The sequence below is a fragment of the Otolemur garnettii genome, unplaced genomic scaffold (genome assembly GCF_000181295.1).
Source record: "Otolemur garnettii isolate 467f Iridium unplaced genomic scaffold, OtoGar3 scaffold00117, whole genome shotgun sequence".
NCBI classification, from domain to species: domain Eukaryota; kingdom Metazoa; phylum Chordata; class Mammalia; order Primates; family Galagidae; genus Otolemur; species Otolemur garnettii.
This window is the reverse complement of record NW_003852512.1, coordinates 2,702,474-2,719,554: the sequence shown is the minus strand read 5'-3', so window position 1 is coordinate 2,719,554 and position 17,081 is coordinate 2,702,474. Positions and strand designations below refer to the sequence as shown.

Sequence of the window (17,081 nt, the reverse complement as noted above, 5' to 3'; positions counted from 1 at the left end):
AGTCACTGGCTCTTAGGTGAGCTTAAAGTCCCCACATGTTTAGTGTTGGCAACATGCCACAGGGGGTTTGTGATGAATTTAATCATTTTCAAGTCCGTGAGAAAAAGGAGAACTGTGGCTCAGAGATTTATGAGCCCAGGAGCTCCTCCCTCTGTCATGGGAAGGCCAATCACAGGAAGTGTGAGGCAAGTTCCCCAGGGCTGCCCTTGTTAGGGGTGGTTTCTATGGCAACTGAGCCAGAGCTACACTTATACTAACTGCAGAACTCTCTGGCTACAAGACCTTTAGTCATTCAAACTTTAATATGTTTTGTGTGTGAATTAGCATCCTCCTTAAACCTAAGGCACACAATTATACTATCTCCTTTCTCCTTCAGCCAACAAGTGTAGAACTGATTTCTTTCATTTGTTCACAAAATGTAAATTCTAGGCATTATATTTATTTATGTATGGACTTCTTTCATGATACTCGAAACAAGACTAATTCCTACTCTAGGACAAACATGGATTCAGATTCAGCAAACATTTATTGAGCAACCACTGTGTGGTAGTGTAGTAGGCACTGACAAAACAATTTACATACATTATTTAATTCTCTAAATGTATAAATGTGAATGCAAATTTAATGAAGATTATTGGCATTTGTCACACAGTAATCACTCTTTGAATATTTGTTGAATAGAGGAATAAAACCCCATTAAATCACAGACTATCAAAATTACAAGCAAAGTCTTTGGAGAGCATCTTATCAAACCGTCTAATTATAAACATGGGGAAATCAAATTCCCAAATGGAGAGTGACTTATGCAAGGCCATCTCACAGCTATTTACACCCAATTACATCAGAACTGGATCCAGACCACTGACCTCTCCATTCACAGCCCATGTCACCGCATGTGAAAACCAGATGACAATCTCTGCTGTTTTGTATTGAATTTGAGCACATTCTTCTGTTTCACCTAATGTAGTGTTTAGAATACCTCTCTGAATTTAATAAGAAACATTTTGAGAAATTAAAAAATAAATTTATTGATGTTTGAAAGACTAAAGTAAATAAGTATTAAATAGAAGAACTTTAAAAAAATCAGCAAGAGTGGGGGCTGGCTGGGGGTAAGAAGGAGGAAGGAGACAGCAGCAGCTTGAGTTTGTCATTTGTCCCATGCACCATCAAATGCTGAGAGACTAAGTCACATTGTCCAAATACACAAAAAGCCAAAGTATGAACCAGGGCATCAGTTTATTAGTTCACAAAAGGAAACATAGGTTGGTTGGTTAGCAACCTTCTAGAATGTTCAAGATAGAAGGATTAATTATAATCAAAAAGTTCCTTGTTGAGCCTGAAATGGGAAAATAGAGACTTAAGTTGGCAGATTAGAAAGACTCATGTGTTTGAGTCAGCTATACCCTTCTCCACTGCAGAGGTGTGCTGGTCAAGGAGACAGGATACTCAGGGCCCCCAGCCTAGACAACTTTTTGCTTGGCCCTGGACAGTGCTGGAGACACATCACCGAACCCCTCCTTGAAGATTCTACTAGTTCTAGGTTGAAGATTGACTGTTCTCTTCTTTCTGTTAGTATTTTTTTTTCAGATGGGAGACAATCTACCTGAGTCAATGTTAGCTTTCTTAGTGGAAACACATGTATGTGGTATATTATATTTTACGAAATGTCTTCCTAACACACGTATATAATTCACTAACTTAATTCTCTGAAAGGAAGTCTCCCACCCCAAATTCTTCAGGTACCTTACTTCATTCTTATGTTCTGAAAAGCAAGTCTGAGATGAAACTGAAAGTCGGGGCGTGATGGACATGTATAACTGTGCACAACAGCAATGCATAATACTCCCTTTCCCTTCTTTAGTGACTGTGGAGGGAAAAAGGGAAGAGAAGGAGCAAGAAAGAGAAAATATGATTTAGGGATTGGGAGTTGGAAAAGATAAATGACTCAGGAAAAATTTTAACCATTATCTTCTCCTGTTTTCTTCCTTTATGAGTGTGGTGCTGGCCTTGTGATAGACTAGACCAAAGATGCTGTATAGCGAATAACTATTGCTGTTTTAGTGGCAGAGGCAAGGAACATCTGGAACAAGGAATGCTGTGAAAAAGGAGTACCTGGTGGGCAAAGCAAACAACTCAACTTTACAATTTTGTCCAGAGTTGGGCCCATAGGAATGGTCACAATTTCCCACCATATTAGATTTCTCCAGTGATTCCACTTTCTAAGCTGTTTACTCTAGTAAAATAAGAATTCTAGATGAAATTTTCCACTGTAAAGAGAAAAAGCAGTATTCGTAGAATGAATATGTTCAAATCTATCAGGAGATGGGAAAGTGATTAGTTAGTAGAGCACCCTGTCCATTTTCAATCCTAATGAATTAACCCTGGAAATACATTCTTCTTTAAGTGAGCTTTGTTTTTTCCTTAATCCAGTTGGCATAGCGAGATACCTTGGTATATATTCCATATTTGCCTTTGATTGCACACTCTTCACCCCAGCTAATAATTCCAGTTAAGAAATTGGTCCCTTCCACTTCAGTAACATGGGGTCCCCCACTATCTCCTTGACATGAATCTCTACCTCCCTCATGGTAACCAGCACAGAACATGTTATTATGGATTGTGAACTTTGTGGATCGAAGGCACGTGGCTCGGTCAACGAGTGGAACCCTAAGGTACTGAAGAATTGAAGCTGATCTCCCTCTGTTGAAGACTCTTCCCCAGCCACTCACATAGCCAGATCCAAATTTGAGGAAGATGTTTGTGTATTCCCTGTCTGCAATGCAAATAGGTGTTACATAGTTGTTTAGTATCAAGGGTTTATCCAGTTCCAGAAGGGCAATGTCATGGCTGTACTTATTAATAGTTGCATTGTAGCTGTAGTGAGGAATAATTCGAATCACATTTCGCTTTTGCTCTGTAGGTTCTGTCTTCTCAATGTCATGTTCACCTATTGAAAATACATTTTATTTTTAGTCATGAAAAGTCATTCACACAAAGAAACAGATTTTCCAAGTGTCTACTCAGCATCACTGATCTAACTGGAAATGCCAAAGATCTCAATTTTATATTGTGATGATTTTAGTAAAATGTAATGAGGGCCAATGCATATTTTTTCAGAGCAAAACCCATTCAGAGCCATCACAGAGATGATTCTGTTCACCTATACTTTTACAAGTCTTACATTGGTGATAATGAATCTACTTGTCATGCATTATCCTAGATTTTCCCAATTTCAAGTATTCTGACCCACTTTCTGAACAAAAATTCATCTGGTCATTAATTCAAATGCTAGCTGATGACCTACTATAGGTCATGCCAGGCATCAGAGATACAAAGGTCAGTGACATAACACTGGCTTTGGGGAGGGCTCAGTCTAGTAGGAGAATGGACACATGAATAACCAATTGTATCCCACTCAGAAAAGTGAAAATATGAGTGCATCAAAAGAACTATGAGAGTTTGGAGGATGGAGCGAGTTAAGTTTTGGAATTGTAATCCTTTTTCCAGTAGCCCAATTTATTCAGCAACAATCCTATTAGATACTAGTAAAATATGATGTACCAATTATATAGAAGATCTAGTGATGCTCGAGATTATTGTTTCTGTTACCTGCAATAACTATAATGTTGACAGGAGGTACAACACAGTGGGCAGCAGTTACGACCCATTTTTCATTAATGATGGCGCCTCCACAGAATGGACCAATTTTACCACTTAAAAGGACCTGTGGAAACAAAATAAGAATCTTACCGCATAATACATTTGATCCAGAAAAAAAAATTATGTCTGCCAGTTACAGGAGTGAACTAAAAGATGGCTTCTAGGTGCTAGCAGAAATGGAATGTTTCTGGAAAGTATCAGCTTTGCAGATGAATTAGTGTATCTGGAGCACTGTCAAAAAAGCCATTTCTGTAACTGTCTTGAAGAGAGCACACACAAGACGGGAGCTCCAGTGGAGGCAAATCTGAGGAATGGCTTCTTTTGGTGATTTAGGGCCCTTGGATTTCTCTTCCAAGTGAATCAGATTCTTTGGTGGCACAAATTCTTTCATGGAGATATGGTAGATACATTAGGGAACATGTCCACTTGACTTCTCAAGATTAATACTTATGATTGAGTCTCCTATTCCTGCGTGAGGAAATCTCTTTGCTATAGGTCACTTCAAAGAAAAAAAACTGTATTTTTTCTAGGAGGACTTTTCAAACCCTTTCTAAACTGTAATATTATGAAAGGAGACCTAACACCTCTCTAAGGACTGAGCTTATAGTCATTCAGGCAGTGAGAAACAGCAGGGCTCCCGCATTCCTTCCACGCTTCCTTAACCATATTCAACTCGCTCCTGGCTGGGTACTAAGCTGTCTTCGCCCTACTTAGCTGTGCTTGAGTTTTGGGCAAAGTGCACATTTTTAGATAAGAGGCCAATCCATTCCTTCCCCTGTATATTCATTGTACAGTCACAGAAGACAATGAATATTTTCATTATCTCAATGTCTTGATCAACTTGGAGGATTTCAATTCCAGAGTAAGCAAGGGCCTTGATCCACCTTTTCAGGAAGGAAGCTGAGAAGGGTGGACGCTAGAGGGCACACTCAACATTCAGTAAGCCCTTTACAGAAGCTGGCTAGCTCTTCCTGAACTTCTGCCCTTTTTCCAAAGCACACATAGCCCTAGGCATAAATCTATTCATAAACAAGGGAAAGGAGGCAGTCAATCCTTTAAAGTGCACATCAGAGATGGTCCTTGGGGCATGTTTTATTGTCCCAAATTCAACTTACTGAACACTGATTATGTCCTAGACACTGGAACATTAGCTTCCTGATGTGTGTATGTGGTGTGTGGGGAACTATGGGGCTGACTCATTTTAGGCCTCTGACTTCCTTTTTCATTCTCTAGATCTCCCTTTCTAACTCACTGTGGCTTTTAATCTTGAAAAGTTGTAAAAATATGAAAAACCTACATAATATAATAAACACCAGTGTGTACATAAGCCAGACTTTATAGTCTTCCTAATTTTTTTTTTTTTTTGAGACAGAGTCTCACTGTTTTCCCCTGGGTAGAGTGCTGTGACATCACAGCTCACAGCAACCTCCGACTCTTGGGCTTAAGTGATTCTCTTGCCTCAGCCTCCCAAGTAGCTGGGACTATAGGTGCCTGACATAATACCTGGCTAATTTTTGGTTGTAGTTGTCATTGTTGTTTGGCAGGCTAGGGGGCCAGGCTTGAGCCTGCCAGCTCTGGTGTATGTGGCTGGTGCCCTAGCTGCTGAGTTACAGGTGCTGAGCCTTCCTAATTTTTTTTTAACATTTACTGAGCATATACTTTACATCATTGTAGTAAATGTTTTATATACATTTAATCCTTACAACCTAATATCCTGTGGAGTTATATTAATATATCCCTTATAAATGAATCAACTAAAGTTTTGAGATACATGTTAACTCCTCTAAGGTTAGTACATGGTAGATACAAACCCAAATCTGCCTGACTCTATAATTTGTGCTCTTAGACGCCAGTATCTGTTCAAATGTCATCTGTGAACCAATTGCTATAGCATCATCTATGAAGATTTGGGGGCTTATCTAGGCTCAATTAATCAGAGTATTTGGTAGGTGAGACTGGAGAAAATGAAGCTCTACAGAATATTCTTATGGATAATTAAGTTTGAGAATTCTTATATACCTACTGAACCAGAATTTCTGAGGCTTGGTAATCTTTATGTTTTAAAAGTACTCACTACTGTACCCCCAAAGTGCATCAATGTACACAGTTACCATTCAATAAAAAAAAAAAAAAAAAAAAAAACAAGCAGAATTTTTAAGGGAGAAAAGAGAGTAAATTAATATTTCATGCAAATGTAATAATGATTGTTCCATTAAAGTGTATACTGAGTAAAAAAAAAAAAGTACTCACTGCAGGCAGGGGTGGGCTACACACACTGTGGGGCTCAGTGAGAAATGAATATATGGGGGCCATTGTTCAAACCCAGGGAAAAAAGTGCTATTGAAAATACTAAAATATAAAGCTTTTTCTTTGCTTTTGTGGTCTCTTTCACAATCAATAATATTATTTTTGAAAAAATTTTTGGTACTTACTATTATGCTTCCTCTAGCATGGGGATATTTGCTGAGAGAGCACAAACCCTCTAAGGTGCTTGGGGGTGCATCCTGTAATTTAGCACCTATATGCCCTTAGGATCCCCAGCCTGCCAGCCACAGGATGCTAGGCTCCAGCAGTGGAGGATAACTTAATCTTTCCTTGTCACTGTCCTACAGCAGCAATGAAGGTGGGGAGGTGATTCCCAAGGGACTGCAACTCCCATGCCAAGAGGGGAGTGCCTGGAATGGACATCCTATGTAGGCATATGTCCCCTCCCAAGACAGCACGGGATATATGCACCAGACCTTAACCCTCTGTGTGTTTGTGTCCAGGCCCCCGCTGGGGGAGAAGGGCAACAACAGTAGCTGTGGAGGAACCAGGAAACGGGATATGTCTGAGTACCATGGGATGGTAGAGGTCACTGGGCAGGTGTGGGGACAGAGAGGCAGAGCTGGCTGAGGCACCCAGACTAAGGGAGTAGGAGGTTGAGAAACCACCACTAGGAGGTGGAACTTCTGGGATCTGAGGTTCCACGTTCCTAGCACATGCTCTGTTGTCTAATTGGACTTGAGTTATAGAACAAAAATGTAAAATTATTGAACCCCAGATGTGCAATATTTCCCAGTGCAGAGCCTTGAAACAGACCATGGGGTTGGACGTGACCCCAGGTGATTTTTATCACCAAGAAAATTTGGGCAACACCATTCAGGGCTAGTCCTGATGATTACAAGTGAATGCATATGTTTAAGCAACTGGAATCAAGAATTCACATGCTATGATATCATACTTCTTCTCCTCTAGCCACTGTACTGGGGGGAATTGGACACCTCTCATCTTATGGGCTAGTTAGGCCAGAATGAATGATATCCACAGCCCCTGGGCACAGTGACTGTGACATAGTTAGTTTGACTCTTGCCAAAGACTTGCTGCCTGCAGCTTCTATTGCTTTCTGGTTGATGGCTGGGAAATACCGTTGTGTTAAGTCTGAAAAAGCACTTTTTTGCCAATCCCTGATTGGTATTAGAAATTTTACCCAGCATCTTTGCCAAGAAAAAGACCTAAAATACATTTGCATTTAAATATGTTATAAGCTACTCGGTTTGGGAATATTGTTTGGCTACCTCAGGATCACAGTTATCTAAATATTCGCTACTGGGGCTTGAGCTTTCTGCTTGGCCAAGGACAAGTTCTTGCAAGGAGTCACTTCAGAGAATGATGGGAAAAATGAGAAAGCATATGTTCTGAGCAAGGCTTCTGAGTTCCGATCTGTCAAACATTTTTTATATTTGTCAGAGCCTAATAGAAGCCTGTTTTCCCTCGTTTAGACAGGCATACATACACACCAACCACATGCATATTCATCTACAAAATACACATTCACACATCTGTATTTATGCTCTGCATTGACAATACCAGCCCAGAGCAATAGGCGTTGCCTTGTGGCTCTCTTCCCAACCTTGAACTCCAACCTTGAACTCCAACCTTGCCTTTCCCTGTGATTTCAGTAAAACCCATATTATCCCCACCTACTCCCCCCACCTTTACAATAACACTTTTTGTATGTTTGCTTCCTCTCACATACAAGACCATTTGTGCACGCTGTAGAATTTGTTATGCCCATAGGCGTGGTTTGCCCAGCCATTGGCCCTAGGTCATTTTGCTGGGCAGAGAGGATGCTCACTTTGGTTTTTAATGGTTAACTACTTATTGAAAGATGTTTCTTCAAATAATCTTAGAGGCTAACAGTCTGACTGTTCTGTCCAAACTAGGTTTGTGCGCCCAGGTGAAATGACATATGCCATGTTCTTATTTCTCCTAATTGGAATTTTATCATCTGAGCTAGGATTAAGAGAGGAAAATAGATAGTATTTTTATAGTCTTAGAACTTTCATGTAATATTCTCCCCCCACTAAGAAAATGAAAGTTCTAGTTTAGGCATATAGTAACTTGGCATGCTGACTACCACTGGATGTATCCTAAGGAATGTAAGGGATTGGATCTGCGTTTCCAGCAGTACAGGACAAGACCTCAGGTACCTTACAGCTTCAGGCTAAAGCTGAGGGAAGCCAAGAGTAAGGAAAACGCTAAGACATAGGACAAGGAAAGAGTAAGGAATAGACTCCTCTGGATATTTTCTGTAGGTTAAAACTTAAATATTGGTAAATGTATATAATGCACATAAAGATGAGGAAAACCACTTGGCTTCCATTGTATTCTTTTTTTCAATCTAGTAGAATGATCTCCACATTATTATTTTAGTTTTTGGCCCGGGGCCACGTTTGAACTCACCACCTACGGTAGGGCCGGCGCCCTACTCCTTGAGCCACAGGCATTGCCCAATCTCCACATAATTAAAGGTAGAATAGATACGCCTGATACAGAACTGAAGCCCACTGTAAAACAGAACATAGACCAGGTACTTCACATACAGGGCTGGCCAGGTCTTCCAAAACAGAGAACCTGGGCGGAGTACTTGGGGCCAGTTTTCTCAGGTCCAGTATCATCAGAAGGCAAGGTCATGGGCATCAGACCAAAAACAGAGGAAAGCTTTAGCAAGCTGATACACGGTGTTGCTTCCTCAAATCTCTCACTTTTGAGATGTTGATGAAAGCGATCTAGTAATACAGGGATTGGGAGTTTCCCCTTTTCACTAACAAGTTTTCATTTCTTCCCTCTGTGACTGCATGAAATTCAAGTCTTAGTTTCCCCCTCGCTGAAGATATATTAACTCTGCGAAAAGCTTTCTGTCCCGGTGTAGTGCACTTAACCCTCCACCTTCCTCTCTCTCCTCTGGAATTGTCCCTTTAGAGTCCTGCTTCTTTTCGCTGAGTTCTCAAGAACTGCGAGCTGCCGCTAGGCACCCGGAGGGCAACACGCCCCCTGCCGCCCTGGTGGCCGGCCCTCCGGCGACTCGCCGGGCGGTTGGCCGGGAGGGGTCATAGGGGGCGGGGCGCGCCGCGCCGGAACTGTGGGGGCTCCTGGGAAGCGAAGGGCGCGAGCCGGCGGCTGCGGGGCCTTGGCCTCCAGCCCCACAGGCTGAGGCGGAAGCCCTAGAGTTGAGGTGAGGAGTGAGCGCGACCCCCGACGGGCAGGTGGAAGGCTCCGTCGGGTCTCAGCGCTGCTTCCCTAGCCTGCTGTCGTCTCTCACCAGGTGAACGAACACCCCTGTGCACGCTCCCTGGAGGGGGCTTTCCGCCGCCGCTGTCCCCAGCGACAGAACGGCTGTTCCAGTCAATTCCGACAAACATTTCTTCACCTTTTTTTTTTTTTTTTAAAGAGACAGAGTCTCACTTTGTCACCCTTGGTAGAGTGCTGTGGCATCACAGCTCACAGCAACTTCCAGCTCCTGGGCTTAGGCTTAGGCAAGAGAATCGCCTAAGTAGCTGGGACTTCTTCCCGAGTAGCTGGGACTACAGGCGCCCGCCAAAACGCCCGGCTATTTTTTTGTTGCAGTTTGGCCGAGGCCGGGTTTGAACCCGGTATATGGGGCCTATGCCTTACTCACTGAGCTACAGGCGCCCCGCTGCCCAGCCTATGTAAGAACCCAGTGGTTGGGGCTTTATTAACGGGGCAAGGATCTGCCTGCCTGCCTCCAACTTTCACCCTTAAGTCCACAAAGAAAAAGGTCGTCTTCCCTTTTTCCCTGTAGCTCTTGGAAATAGCTCACCTAAAACTTTTTTTTTTTTTTTCAGTTTTTGGCGGGGCTGGGTTTGAACTTGCCACCTCCGGAATATGGGGCTGGCGCCCTACCTAAACCTTTTCTTTAACTAAATATTTCCAGTTTGTTCAAACTGTTCATTACTCCAGATGAAAGTGAATGCTCTATGTTCTTTTTTTCTTTCCTTCCTTCCTTCCTTCTCTCACTCTCTTTTCTTTCCTTTTCTTATTTTTAAGACAGAGTCTCACTCTGTGCCTGGGTAAAGTGTTTTGGCATCACAGCTCACAGCAACCTCAAACCCTTAGGCTCAAGTGATCCTCTTGCCTCAGTCTCCTGAGTAGTTGGGACTGTAGGTGCCCACCACAATGCCTGGATAGTTTTTTTTTTTTCTTCTATTTTTAGTAGAGATGTTGTCTAGCTCTTGCTCAGGCTGGTTTCCAACTCCTAAGCTTGGGCGATCCACCCATCTTGGCCTCCCAGAGTATGAGGACTACAGGTGTGAGCCACTGGGCCTGGTCTCTATATTCTTCTTTGTGGGATTTCTTCACCTGGTGATCACTTTCTCTCCTACCTTTGCTGCCTCCGCCCCCACCCCCCCCCTTTTTGAGTCAGACTCTCACTCTGTTGCCTAGGAGGCTAAGAGTACACTGGTGTCAGCCTAGCTCACATCAAACTCAAACTCCTGGGTGCAAGTGATCCTCCTGCCTCAGCCTCCTGTACCCGGGACTATAGGTGTCCATCATAAAGCCTGGCTATTTTTTTTTATTGTTTGGGGATTCATTGAGGGTACAAAGAATTAGGTTGCATTTGCATTTGTTAGGTAAAGTCCCTCTTCAACTAATTTTTCTATTTTAGTAGAAACTGGGGTTCTGCTCTTGCTAGGGCCAGTCTTGAACTCCTGAGCTCAAGCAGTGGTCCCACCTCAGCCTCCCAGAGTGCTGGGATTACAGGCCTGAGCCACGGTGTCCAGCTGGCCAATTTAAAAGATAAAAATAATCAGTTCTGAAGAGAGGCTTCTATGAAGCACCAGCATTTTAAAACACTCTTTTCTAGGTGAAAATAGGATTGCTAAATAGTACTTCATATTTCAGAGCCAGATATGAACTATTTTGATCACTGAAGTCCCAGCTGTGGCTTGCCTGCTCTTGATGCCCTGGCCATGGCAGGTTTGCTGCAGTGTTGACGGCAATCAAATCTAGTATTTCCTTTTTACAGGTGAACCTTGACTTGGTGCAGCTGGGCCATCCACAAATAAGGAGAGATTCTGTTTTATTTCTTGTTTCATTGTCTAGAAGTGACTTTTACACCCTCAACTTGTCTCAGGTTTCTGAAAACCAGTAACTTTTTGTGAGGAACTAGGTGGAAGTGTTTTGGAGGAAATAATGCAGAAGTATGACAGGGCCTTTCTCAACTATCCTGGCATGTAGCTCAACTCCTTGTCTTTGTACCTCAAAAAATCAGTAATCTTAGTTCATATAGATCAAATAGAGAGTGAATGTGTATGTGCATGTGTGCGCACGTGTGTGAGTGATCTTGAACATTCAAAATGATGGTAGCTAGGTTGGACAGAAAAGACAACTGGCACAATAACTAAGTTGCAGTAGGAAGAACATGAAAAGATTTGAAATGATGTGCATCATTTATATCTTCTTTACTGAACAACTGCAACTGTAATCTAATAGTCTCTTCTGCTTGAAAAAGTAAAATGTCTGCTAGAGTTACTAAAATTTCTTTTAGGGAAGATCTACATTGTTAAAACATTGGCAAATATCTGGATGAAAGGGGGTGGGAAACAGATGTGAGTAAACTGAGATTTTATACCCCTCCCCTTTTTAGCTCTAGTTTAAGTGTATTTGACATTTCATTTGTGGGATGACAAGGGGCCGATGCTGAATCCAAAATGCACATATCCTGAGATTTTTATTTTATTTTTTTTACATCCTGGCACATTTTAAAAGATAAGTCATCTTTTTAGCTAAGAATAAACTGTTGGGTTTGTCAAGCCTCCAGTCTAAGGACTATTTTATGTCCCATGAACCCAAGGAAGATAATTGTCATAAAGTAGGATCTTTTGTTGTATCTACCTTATCAAGGGAAGTTGGATACATAATGAATGACAATGCATGACAACACAAATGACAAAATTAGATAGAATTTGATACATAGATATGTAATAGATTGAAGGCATAATTAGAGTGAATTACTGAAGAGGGATTGTTCACGGAAAGGTGGATGGAGAGGGTCAATCTTACAAGGAATTGTAAAGAATAGTAAAGGTGTGGATGAGTGAAGGAAGAGGTTATGATGGGTGATGGAAGCAGCCCTGGTAGGGTGCACTTAATTAGGGACAGGGTGTAAAGGGATGTAGTAGTGTATTTTTTTGGCTATAAGATCAGGTACAACAAATATTGTTTTCAAAGAAAAAAGCAAAGGTTAAAGAAAGGGAAACATCAAGTGTTGGTTGTGATGTTCTGCTACCTTTTAATACCATTCTCCTTAACGCTTGTGCAGATTCCCTCCATCCCCAGGTATGTTTAATACCTCACATCCATTATATTGGAAAATGGCAGGCATTCTGAAGAATCCTGGAGATAATATCTTGTTAGTCTCAGAAAATTTCGGTGGTGCTAAACCTGGGGACATTTACTTGTTCTTGGCTTAAATTGTTAGCAGTCTGATGATTGAAAAGTGTTTAAAGCTATCAGTCTCTGATTGGCAGAAGTTCAAATCTTAGTGGAGAAAATATTGTAAAGTATCCTTGAAATGACTATGAAATCATGATTTTGGCTACTAGGGAGTCTTTAGATTGTCACTGCTCAAAAGAAATTTCTTAGCTGAGTGTTGGGGCAGGTGCCTGTAGTCCCAGCTATTTGGGACGCTGAGGCAGGAGGATTGCTCGAACCCTGGAGTTCGAGTCTGCTGTGGGCTAGGCTGATGCCTTGGCTCTTTAGCCTGGGTAACAGAGTGAGACTCGGTCTCAAAAAAAAAAAAAATTCTGCTGTGATTGGTGTGTTCTATCTATACTTGCATTGTCCAATACATTAGCCACTAGCCACATGTGGCTGTTAAGTACTTGAAATGTGGCCAATGCAATTGAGGAATTGAATTTTTATTTATGTTAATTTAAATGTATATAGCTTAATGTGCCTAGTAGAAGCCTATTGGACAGCACAACTTTTTATAAGGACTAGCCTTGGTTCCCTGTCTGGAAGTGGGGGCAGTCCTATTCCTTCTCACTGATGGAAGGAATCAGTGAGATTCCTTAACTTAGCTGTAGGCTCAGTTACAACTCAGGTTTGGCTACAAATCTAGATCTTGGTTGTTAAATCAAAACTGTGCATAGGTAATTCTGCATATGTTGGTTGTTTGCAGACCACACTTGCAGGACCAGGTGCCATGAGGCCATTATTTGATGTTTTAGACCCTAGCTTCTGTAACAAATTTATTTCCTTTGAACCAGTGGTTTTCAAACTGTAGTTTGCATCGGAATCACCTGCAGGGCTTGTTTGCACACAGCTTGGCCCCACCCCCAGAGATTCTGATTTGTTAGATCTGGGTTGGAGCATGAAAATCTGCATTTCTAATGAGTCTCCAGGTGATTCTGATGCTGCCACGCTTTGAGAACTATAGCTGTGTAACAAGGCCCTATCTGATATCCTGGTTCAAGGAATTTAGTTCTTGCCTTAAGACTTCCTAGTTGAGTCCTTTTCCTTTCTCCCTTCAAAATAACCCAATTTTTTTCTGGGCCTAGAGACTTTCAAGCTCTTATCGGTTTTTCCAAGGTCTGAGGCTCAAGTGGTACCCTGAACTCAATAGCTGTGACCTCTCTTCTAGACCTCCATATTGCTGACTAGTTGCTTGTCTGGAATCTTGTTATGCTATTTCCTTGAAGGCAAACTCTTCTTGACCATGTAGGCTAGCTGGTTTTGGACTTTTCTTTCACCAGCTGCTCACCTATGGAGGCTTTCTCATATTGCTTAGTGCTGAAACTTGCCTAAATATAGTAGAACCTCCATAGTTGACCACTTCCCTACATTGACCACTTCCTTAGGTTGACCTAATTTTAGTAGACTGGACATGCACTATATGTATGTATCAGTACAGTAGGCCTAGATTCTCATGTTCACCACCTCTGTATGTTGACCAGTTTGTTACAGTCCCTTGGGTGGTCAACTTAAAGAGGTTCTACTGTACTTAGATAGGTCTATCTAGCGTCCTAGACTCAGTCTCCCACCTGGCCTATCTCTTGGCTTCTGATCTCCAGTTTTGATACACCATCAATATAAAAAGTACCTGCCACGGGAATTGACCTGGTTTGGCGTTTTCTCCTCCAACAACCCGAGTGACATCTTGAAGTGATTGAGTGCTTTCAGTGACATTATCTGAAATAGTCTCCATTTCAGTTGAATTTTCATAGTTCATGTTGAGAAAAATAGTCTCGGCACGGGTGAGCTCAGTAGTGAGTGAAACAGAAACTCTTCCACATGGAAACGGCACTAGAAAAATAGAAAAAAAATAGTATTCTGATATATCTCATTGGCAAATGGGACATGTATTACAAAAATTGTACTTGTCACTTCTGAGAAGCAGGCTCATCAATGTTTTAAAAGATCTAATTAGTGAATATAGTCTCAAACTAAAAGGTTGATTGCATTATTTTGTGGAAAGTTTTGAAAACCTTCATGAAAAGAACATTTGGCTCTGGAATTCATCATTTTTATGGAAATAGAATAGGTATTCTGGAATCAAATTTGGTAAGACTTGTATAGCATCTCTTCAATTTCTTTACTAAAAGGTCTTATTCCCAGTTGCCATCCATGAATGAAAGTCTGATGATTGGTGCAGTGTAATTTTAATTTTAGAATTAGGTAAGTGGAACTTCTCCTGTTTATCAACAGGGTTTCTTTTGTGGTCTAGAACTCTATATTCCAAGGTGGATTTTAGGTATTTGTTGGGGGAGAGAATTATGCTTCAGTTACCTGGTTATGAAATATTAATCAAATACATTACTAATATGATTATCACAGCCATATTTACAAGGATCTGGCCACCTTTTCTCCTTGGGCTAGTAAAAACTATAAATCATCTACTGATATATTTGGGGATACCAGAATGGAAATTTGTAGTCAAAGTCACTTGACGTTTCATTTTCATTTCTCACTTCGCTTCAGCCACATTCCTTATAACAGACATTTCTATAGCAACCAGCTGTGGCAAAGTATCACAAAGACAGCATGTGGTTGAGAGGACAGGAAATTAGTACAAAATACATATGTATAAATATACATGATCAACAATGGCTAGAGAAAAGGGACCATTATCGTCGAAGATGCAGAAAATCTTGTTTCAGTATGGCCTACTTATTCTACTAAAGCTAAGGCTATATTCAAATGAAACACTTAATAGTTGGAGGGGGTTCTTAATTCATTTTCCTCTCATAACATAGAAGGGCTTGTAATGGTTTAGCTGCTATGTCATCTGTCTAGACTGGAAGCTAGGTTTTAAAGGTTAACAAATACACATGCCTCCCTAAGTAGGCTAGCTTTGAGGGAGAAGGAAAGTTGGGCAGGCCCTGAAGTATTAAAAATGTTAATTTTAGTTATAACATGTACTTCTTGCTTCTAGTTCTTTAATTTCCTCTGCCTGGTGCAGTGTTAAGATAGGTATCGAACTCAGTTACAGAGGAATGGTGCATGATTTAATGTATCAATTTTACAAGATATCAGGCTTTGGAAATGCAAAAGAAATTATATCTAGTTTCTTTTAAATGGCTCCTCATTTATCAAATATAGTTGATCCTGATGGGGCTGTTTTTTTTTTTTTAAATCAAAGTTTCTACTGCTCTTATCTCCAGAAAGGAGCATGGAGTCTAGATGCTTTGAATACACCAATCAGCATGGATGGTGGCATGGTTGATATTACTGGGAAACATAGCTTTTTTTACTGTGGTATAGATTGTGCTGATCAGCCTAGCAGAACTTAAAACAGTTAGTTCCTGGAACCATTCTGATACCAAGTGTGTAAACTCAGCTTGAGTCCCAAGGATAGCAAATAACTTTGTCAAAGTAAACTAGCCAGGCCCTGAGAGAACAATGCTTAAAATTCACCATCCTTCTACTAAAAGCCTATCACTCATTTAATCATTTATGTTTATTTTATGGTATAGTATTACTACATTAATTTGACTTGATGAATTACAAATATGTATCCAGAAATCATATAAATCAATTGCTTCATAATATAAGAGCCAGAAAAAATTTGACATTATTACATAATTTATATTTATGCATTTTAGAAAATTAATTTGTCCAGTTCAAGCTACTGATCTTTTCTATGATTTTAAAAGGAAATAGAAGTAGGGATTAAAATTATGTAGGCTAGTTAAAATGCTGAAGATTCAAATACAGATTTTCTTAAAAAAAACAAAAAAAACCAAAACATATTCAGATTTTGACCTGTTGGTTCACAGGACTTTTTGTTTTCTGCAAGCCGGTATCCCTCAGTACAGGAACAAACCACCTTGTTATCTGCACTCTTTTTACAAAATTGCTTGCATCTGCCATTCTTAATGCTGCATGTGGAATCTAAAAGAAAACAAAATCGACAGTAATAGCACCATTTAATATGCATTTCTAAAAAGTACATGAAAGTACTGAGTCATGTAGGGGTCAGATATAAGCTGGGAGCATTCATGGAAAGAAAATTGGGAGCCTTTAACTAAGAGTGGAAAGAAAAGTAAAATAAAATTCTCCATTAGGCATAAAATGATGGTAGCACTATGTTTGATTTGATGTAAAACTAAATGCTTGAATGTTCTACCTTCACTAAATCATAGGCTGTAATTAAAAACACCCTATTTATTGAAGTATAATATATATTTAGAAAAGTACACAAAACTTTAGTATGTGTGTTCATAAAGAAAATCCACATATCTAAATGCTGAAATGATCAATACATAGCACAGTATCAACACCCCTGAAAGTCTTTTAATTAACCCTCCCAATCATTCCATCTTTTGTTCTTTTCATACGTTACCAACACTCAGACTTTAAACACGGTGAACAGTTTTGCTAGTTCATGAACTTTATATAAATAGAAGCTCACAATATATACTAATCTTCTGTGTCTTTCTTTCTTTCTTTTTTTTTCGGAGGGGGGAGGAAATTTAATTTTATTTTTTTTCTTTTGTTTTTTTTATTGAATAGTAGCTATACATTAATGCACTTCTGGGGTACAGTGTGGTGTTTTCACAAACAATCCGAAATACTTCCATCAAACTGGTTAACATAGCCTTCACGTAATTTTCTTAGTTATTGTGTTAAAACGT

At 40.4% G+C, this 17,081-nt stretch overlaps 1 protein-coding gene across 1 annotated transcript in view; it reads right to left on the bottom strand.

Moving 5' to 3' along the window:
* Nucleotides 1-1,212: 1,212 nt before the first annotated feature.
* The window catches only part of F9 (coagulation factor IX), a gene marked incomplete at its 5' end in the record, with an annotated part of 35,527 nt that continues 19,658 nt past the window's right edge, over nucleotides 1,213-17,081 (bottom strand). Inside the window, 4 exons of the mRNA XM_023517695.1 lie at nucleotides 1,213-2,947; nucleotides 3,610-3,724; nucleotides 14,048-14,250; nucleotides 16,210-16,338. Of these exons, the coding sequence (XP_023373463.1) occupies nucleotides 2,400-2,947; nucleotides 3,610-3,724; nucleotides 14,048-14,250; nucleotides 16,210-16,338 (995 nt within the window). The remainder of the gene's footprint in view (nucleotides 2,948-3,609; nucleotides 3,725-14,047; nucleotides 14,251-16,209; nucleotides 16,339-17,081) is intronic.